This window comes from Orycteropus afer, unplaced genomic scaffold (assembly GCF_000298275.1).
Source record: "Orycteropus afer afer isolate SDZICR_OR568_19922 unplaced genomic scaffold, OryAfe1.0 scaffold00152, whole genome shotgun sequence".
Taxonomy (NCBI): domain Eukaryota; kingdom Metazoa; phylum Chordata; class Mammalia; order Tubulidentata; family Orycteropodidae; genus Orycteropus; species Orycteropus afer.
Genome location: NW_006921739.1, coordinates 897,855 through 906,209, shown reverse-complemented (window position 1 = coordinate 906,209; position 8,355 = coordinate 897,855). Strand labels below are relative to the sequence as shown.

Here is an 8,355-nt window from a genome sequence, read left to right as displayed (position 1 = left end):
TGATTTGAAAAGCAGTATTTTGTCTGAGGTTTAAAAACCTCATTGAGGTTTGGCATGAAATGTGAAGTACCTCACTGAGGAAAATGTGCTTTGCTCTGAAAATGACTCTTTTTTGAAAAGAGGACACCAAGTATCCATCTGCTCTGAGTGCAAGGCACAGTTGAATAAAGAACTGATTCTGAATCTTGAAAATCAAGAAATACTACTTTATTTTACTTTAAAACAAAAGTACTTTTTACTTTTTTTTATTACCTTTTATTCTTATTCCTAGATACTTGCATATTTTCATTTAAAATTATTTTCAAAATAATAAGTGCTCCTTGCAAAATACTATTCAACAGAGTATATAAAATAGAATATTCAGGTCTTCATTTCCACTACATTACAGTTTGGCATACATTCTTCCAGACTTTTCTCTATGCATGTGCAAATATTTCTTAAAATACAGAAAAATAAAAGTTGAATATTATATATTTATTTTTGCAGTGTCCTTTTTTTACTTAATGATATATTGTAGATATTCTTTCTTGTCAGTATAGATACATTTATATTAATGAATATATCTTTAATATTTTATATTTGTTAAATAAAGTTTATAGGCTTTTAAATCAGGAAAATCAAGGTTTATGCTCAGTAAATGAAGTCAATTTAAAATTTATTCTAAATTGTCAAAATCACAAATACATTCCTAATTGTCTTTGGTGATAAAGATCAATCAGCAAACTTACTATAATACCAAAATTAATTTTATGAGATTTTGTTGATTTCAATCATTACCATCTATTAGTAAATATGTTTGGACTTATTTGTTGAATTTAATACTAGGGAGTAAGTATCAACAACAGTGTAGCTTATGAATTTGTTAATTATTTTTTTCTTCTGTGAATATAGCCAGTTGTCCATTTTTAATAAAAGTGGATTACAAATTAAATTGACAGTGTAGTTCTTTTTGTAAGAATATGATTTATTTGCAGAATAGTATGAATTTAATTGCCATGAACACTTTACAGTTGATTTGCTTTAAAATTTCCAATGTTAAAATAGTATAAATTTAATGTTATATTATAGCTTATGAAATTGTTAAAAGACCAAAGGAAGTAATTACTTTTTACAAAACCTGTGGTTCCAGAAAAAGGAAATTCTGAGAGCCTTGAGTTTTTAAATTCTGTGTTCAAAAACACCATAAACTAAATGGTGGCTGTAAATCTATGTTGAATTACTGGGTTTGTGTTAGTTTCAAAGGTACACTTAGAAGGTTTTAATGATGAAGATGTGATTTCACGACAAGATCACGAACAAGAAACTGAAAAACTCGAGTTAGAAATTCAACAGTGTAAAGAAATGATTAAAACTCAGCAGCAACTTTTACAGGTAAATGTGAGTTGAGTTCCCTTTTAAAGCTGTATTCTTTTGTGAAACTCCATATTTTTACTGCATCTTAGTAGATTTTTTTTTTTTTTTAAGCTTTGGTAGCACAGTGGCTAAGGGGTTCTGCTGCTAACCAAAAGGTTGGCTGTTCGAACCCAACAGCCTCTCCATGGGAGAAAGATGAGGCAGTCTGCTTCAGGAAAGATTTATACTATTGGAAATCCTATGGGGCAATGCCTAAGGCATTTGACTGCTAACCAGAAAGTTGACAGTTCAAACCCACCAGCCACTCCATGGAAGGAAGAGAGGGCAATGTACTTCTGTAAAGATTTAAGGCCTCGGAAACCCAGTAGGCTTGCCATGAATTGGAATTGATGCGATGGCAGTGGGTTGGGTTGGGTCACTATGGATTGACTTGATGGCTGTGGGTATGGTTTTTATTTTAGTTTTACTAGATATTTAGCCCTTTATTTTATGAGATCTGCAGTTTTTGGCATTTTTCCCCATCTAAACTAAATCCTTCTCTTTATGCTAACAGACTACATGCCATTCTTTGAATAGTTGGTGCTTTGTAGTTAGAGTAGTAGCATTTGGGAAATGAGAATCCTCAGTTAACTTTCTGATTCTTCATGATTTCTGTCCTTTCCCTAAAGTTTGACTTGCCTTCCCATGGTTTATTTCACCTTGTTGGGCTGTTGTAACAGCCCTCTGGAACTTACTGTGTTTTTAAATTTACTAGCAGCAGCTTGCTACCACAGGTGATGATGATACTGCTTCTCTACTACGAGATTGTTATTTGTTGGAAGAAAAGGAACGCCTCAAAGAAGAGTGGTCTCTATTTAAAGATCAGAAAAAGAATTTTGAGAGAGAAAGACGAAGCTTTACAGAAGCTGCTATTCGCCTAGGATTAGAGGTATTAAACATGAAATTTATTTATGTGGAACTGTAAAAAATTCTAGGTAGGCCTCAATAGAATGCATCTCGGTTTTGCTTTTCATTGTTTGTTTGCTTTTTTTGTTTTTTGTTTTTTGTTTTTCCCTAAATTAGTTTTACCAGTGATCTCAAAAACAGCTTGAAATAGAGGGGAGGACTAAGAACATGAATTATTACAGAAGGGTATTATCTGTCTTTTCTCAGTTTTGGGAATTGAAAATTTCTCTTTGAAAAACTGTAAACATTTCATTATCCTTTCTGGATTGGCTTTCAGATGGTAGATGTTTAGCTTCACACAAGAAATCTCTTTGGGGCATGTCCTTTATCCACTGTCTATAGGTGTCATGTCAGAAAACAATGCAACCAAAAGCATGGTTGTTAGAAATTCAGAAATCAAGGAAATAGAGTAAAAAATAAAGCTCCCTTTCTATCTTCAGTGTCTTTCCAGGGTCGTATGCATTAATGGTTAGTGATTGGGATTGTTACGGATTTATACTTCTACAGATTCTTTTTCCTTTTTTTTTTTTTTTCCACTTAGCAACGCATTCCATACACATTCCCCTTTAAAAATTATAGCAGTAATGCCTGAACATGATTTAAAGAAAAGAAAAAAATATATACCACACAAAAAGCTACAAATTGAAAAAATCTCCTTTCCCATCTGCAGATTCACTCCCTAAAAGTAACTGGTATTAAAATTTCTGTTTGTAGTTCTTCTGGTATGCAGTATTTTATCTTAAATATATTTCAAGACTTTTCTCTTGCTATGTCTATTGATTCCCCTCTAAGAAATATAAGGTATTTAGTTAGCATCATTATAGTTCTTACCATCATCCTTCTCTTCCACATCTCTTAATTTCTTAATAATATTGTTACTTTTATTCTCCGGTAACCTTTTTTACTTTAAATGAATAATGTATTTCATGCTTCCATTACATCTTTGCTCAGCTTTAGACAGTGTGTTAGACTGGGTTCTCTAGAGAAACAAAACCAGTAAAGCTTAGAGAGAGAGAGAGAGAGAGAGAAATTTATCTAAGGAAAATGGCTCACACACTTATAGAAGCATGATTTACAATATGGGACACTTTTCTTTTGTTTGTCATTTTATATTTATAATGTTCTGTATCTTTAGAAGTTATACTCCTTTTTTGCATTACCCATTTGCATTTATTCAAAATTGATGTGAAAATAGTGATTAGTTGGTTTATTAGGTGAAATGAGTTCTGGTGGCACAGAAGTTAAAGCGTTTGACTGCTAATTAAAGGGTCAGTGGTCTGAACTGATCAGCTGCTCCTCAGAAGAAAGATAAGGCAGTCTGCTTCCATGAAGACTTTCAGCCTCGGAAGCCATGGACAGTTCTGCTCTGTCCTATAAGGTCACTATGAGTCACATGAATTTTTGGTTTAGGTGAAATGGGTGATTGCTTTTTTATATATAATTTCTCAAATGAAATATCTTTATTTTTCTACGTTATTTTATTTGAAAAAATATAACTCTAAATAGCCAGAAAGCAAATAGATAACTAGAGAAATTATGTGAAATGGCAGTTGTGTGGATGTTAAGTTATTAATCAGTATTTCTTGGTTTGCTTGTTATGGTAGAGAAAGGCATTTGAAGAAGAAAGAGCCAGTTGGTTAAAGCAACAGTTTTTAAATATGACTACCTTTGACCACCAGAACTCAGAAAATGTGAAACTTTTCAGTGCCTTCTCAGGAAGTAAGTACTTCAGAAACTCTTTAATCTGAACATGCATGCAGATAAAATATTAGAAATTATTCATATAAAACACTCACCAATAAGAGTGCTCCAATTAGAATTTAAAATCAACTTTAATACTTTATTTTATTAAAGTCAAAGGGGGGTATGACGTATACCAGAAGCAGCTCTTATTGTGAGTGTAATTACTTCAATTTTTGACAGTTCACAATCTAGAAATACTGTTTTTAAAATTAGATCCTTCTAAATGTTTGTGAAATATGCTTAACAGAAATGGCAGGATTAAATAACCTAGATTTATGGGACTAGAATGGCTATTCAAATTAATTTGACTCACAGAAGTGTAAATGAGTCATTCTAGTTCATTATCTGTTTTATATTAATACCTTACTATATGTATTGCCTTTTTTCCTCCCCCCTCCCCCCAACAGGTTCTGATCGGGACAATCTTACAGTACACTTGAGGCCACAGCAAAAGAAGCCTCACAGTGTGTCTAACGGGTCTCCAGTTTGCACATCTAAACTTACTAAATCTCTTCCTGCTTCTCCTTCTACTTCAGACTTTTGTCAGACACGTTCCTGTGTGTCTGAACATAGGTACTGATCTATAGGTGATCTTTTCACATATTTACAAAAGTTGCTAGAGTTGCACTGTGGGGGACAAGCTGGCATGTCTATAGTATTAGCAATGGTAGAGATGTTGGAGAGGAATTTAGTAGGTTGATCCATTCATTCTACAAATATTTACTGGGTATCTGCTAGAGGCATTAAGCAGGTACTAGAAAGACAGGAGTGAGGAAGATAGATGTGGTCCCTGCCTCTTTTGGAGTAAATTAAGTATTGGATACAATACAGCTTAAAACACAGTCTTATTTATATGAGTTACTTAATATTTTAAGTACTTGTATTAAATAGAAGCACATTGTTTCAATATTCTGTGCAAAGAACATATTTTACAATTTCTTCTGGTATGCCGCTTTTATTTGTTGCCAAAGGGCAAAGAACCAAGAGCCATCCTCCTCCTCTTGAGCTTACACTGAAGCCTGAGGATGACAGTGTGGGAACAAAAGTTGCTCCTTGCCCCCAGGAAGCCTGTCCGTTACTATTAACTATTAACTATTGCATTTTGGTATTCTGTCTCATGTTGATAAATCATTTTTTAAGATAAAATGTCTATACTTCAGAATCTATTCCAAGATTAACTTTGAACTAAGCAGAGGAAGCAGATAGAACGTTTCCTAGTGAAATAGAGACATATAGAAAAGAACAAAGGGGTAAGTCAGAAAGTGTGGTGGTAATCTTTCTCCCTTTATTTTGACACAAATATCAGAACTTGTTGTTGTTGTTATGTGCCACTGAGTCGGCCCCAACTCATAGCGACCCTTCCTTGGGTTTCTGAGGCAGTATCACTACAGAAGTAGATTTCCCAACCTTCCTTCCGAGGAGTGGCTGGTGGGTTTGAACTGCCAGCCTTCTGGTTAGCAGTCCAAGTGCCTTAGGCACTATGCTACCAGAGCTCCTATTTTATTGATAGAATATTTTAGGCTGTATTAGTAGTTCCAATATTGTACTAAGGGTAATGGAAAAGCATTGGAGAGTTTTAAGCAAGGGAATGAAAAAATAATCTTAAATTTTAAAAAGATTACTCTGTTTATTTTGTGGAAAACAGATTATAGGGGCAAGTAAAGTAGCCACAAATCCATTTAGGAGATGTTATTGGAGTTGAGGTGAGAGAAGATGGTCACTCATGCTAGATAGAGTCATGACATGAAGAGAAACATGCTTGGATTTGGGATTGATTTTGCAGTGAGAGCCAGTAGATTGACTGATGGATTAAATGTAGGAAGTGAGAGTTTACATACTTTACAGTCAAAAGATATTGTAAATCCCGAGTATTTTCTTATGTAGAATGTTACTGAAATCACCCAAATTTGACCAGTCAGAACTATCTATATAAATACAGACACAAAGTCTAGTCACCATTGGTAAATAGTGCATTTTATATCTAAGAGCATAACATAGTTGCCTCAATTACTTTTATGTATTTTGAACTTTTACTTTTTCTACCTAATTATTTTTAGTTATGAAGTATTTGGCTTAAGTATTCCTTGGACACATTATTTTGTGTTTAATAAAGATAAAAAGTCTATAACATATATTACCTACATCGTAGGGTGTTGTGAGGATTAAAGTACATGTAAAGCATTGAAAACAGTACCTGGTCTGTTGTAAATGTTTACTAACAGACTGAAAAATAAAAATACTTTGTAAACATAGACTTTAAAATGCTTTTCTGTATCTTGCATCCTGAGGACTATATTAACATCAGTGGCATAAAACATAAAGAATTGTAGAGCTTTAAAACACTGTTAGGGTATTTAAACACTGTAAGCTATTCACAGTGACTAGCTTCTGAGGAAAAGAAAACAGAAAAGAGTTGTGTAACTAGTTATCAGTAGAGAAGCTGGACAGCTTGATATGGTTCTTGAAATTTTAAATTATTTGATAAATTGGGATTCTTTGCTCCTGGAACAACTTGGATCTATGTTTGTGATAAGATTATAGCAAAATAATTAGTTGTATATATAGCTAATTTCTAAAACTCCATCCTCATTGCTCTTTCACTATACAGTACAATTTTATGAAAAGGCTGTGGCTTGGATGCCATGCAAGGTGACTTGTATAATGAATTACTTAACAGAACTTAGATTATTGATCTCATCTGAAATGGCTCTGAGGTATAGAGATTCTGAGGCTGAATTATAAGCAGATTTGTTTCTTTTCTTTTCTTTTTTAAGTATTAGCAAGTGAGTTGTAAGTAAATTTCTTAACTGGATTTGTTTTTCCAGTTTTAGAATTAAAAGCAACTTAATTTTTTTTTTTTTTTTTTTTTTAGGATTGCCACATTATGAGGTCAAGTTAGTGAACCAAAGTCACAAAAAAGGTACATTTAGAAAATTTTTGTGAAAAAAAACTACATAAGATGTTCAGTTGGTAAAAATATATTATTGATTGATTCAACTCTGTAGATTTAAAAATAATCATCTAAGCAGGTTTCTTTGTTTTGAAGCTGGTGGCAGAGCATACTTCTAAGATTGTGACCCTGAAGATACAAGCTGTCTGTGTTCAGACACAAAGCCTGTTACTGCCTCGTGCTTAGTTTATTAAGCACTGTTATAATGCTTAATGTCTGTTAACTCATGTCATTCCCACCACAACCCTGTGAGATCAGTAGTAGTATTATCACCATTTTATAGCAGAGAGAGCTGAAGAACAGAGGTTTAACTTGCCACAAGTAACAGAGTAAGTATTCAAGCTGGGATATGAACTTAACCATCTTACTCCATAGTCTGGGTTCTTAACCACATTCTGTAGTCACTCATTAAATATCTGTATGGATGAATGGATGGATAGAGAAAAACATGCATGGACAAATTAAGGAAGGAAACCACGGGGAGATTGAAAAATAGTGGTAGAAAGGTGAGGATCTGGGGGATATTAGATTGCAAAATCAACATGTTCTCTATCTACCTTAGACTTTAGTTGGGCAGCATGCTTCATAGTAGGCCAATGACAAAAATAAAATAAATAGATAGGTGGATAGATAAATGAAAAGATGGATCGATAGATGAATAGATAATTTGAAATACTTCTCTTTAATGTCCTTGACTGGTGTGTCATAAAAATTTACTTAGTGCAAGACAAAAAAGTCATCAGACCTTAGACATACCTAAAGTCTAAAATGAGATAGTAAATCTACTTTTCTTTTCCAACAGTTCAAGCAGTGTGTTGACTATAACTCCTGAAGAACCTAAACGAAATCAGGTTGGAAGAGAAGGTCTCAATCAGTCATGGAGCATGGCATCCAGACCTGGGTCACAGGAGGATTGCTACAGTGGTTGCTCCTTGATCTACACAAATTCTCATGTAGAAAAAGATGACTTACCTTAGAAATAGGGACCAGAATGGTCTTCATTCATTTTGTGTTCATAAACTTTCACATCTAACCTGAAACAGGGTGTGTCAAAAAGTCAGTCATCTACAATAATTTAAGAAAGCTGGTCTGAGTTGTTTATCTGGACATCCCTGTCCTCCCCCAAAGAGCTAAAAAGTTAAATCTATTTAAAATGATATAAAAGCTTTGGATATGTATTTTTAGTAACAGAAGCATTTGGTTCTGTGAATAAAGGAATGTATAGATGTTTGGATGAAAACAAAAGCACTAGAAGAGTTTCCTCTTATAGATATTGAAAATAGCACTTTTAGGAAACTGATTATTGTAAATGTTTAATTTCTGTCTCAAATATAGTTGGCATTGGAAGTTTAGCCCTTACTTGA

The 8,355-nt window shown here is 33.5% G+C and overlaps 1 protein-coding gene across 1 annotated transcript in view; it reads left to right on the top strand.

The window, feature by feature from the left end:
* Positions 1 to 7,968, top strand: part of LOC103201485 (SSX family member 2 interacting protein) — a 38,932-nt gene extending 30,964 nt beyond the window's left edge. Inside the window, exons 8-12 of the mRNA XM_007946190.2 lie at positions 1,243 to 1,371; positions 2,108 to 2,281; positions 3,903 to 4,017; positions 4,449 to 4,614; positions 7,794 to 7,968. Coding sequence (XP_007944381.1) covers positions 1,243 to 1,371; positions 2,108 to 2,281; positions 3,903 to 4,017; positions 4,449 to 4,614; positions 7,794 to 7,968 — 759 coding nt within the window. The remainder of the gene's footprint in view (positions 1 to 1,242; positions 1,372 to 2,107; positions 2,282 to 3,902; positions 4,018 to 4,448; positions 4,615 to 7,793) is intronic.
* Positions 7,969 to 8,355: the final 387 nt, after the last annotated feature.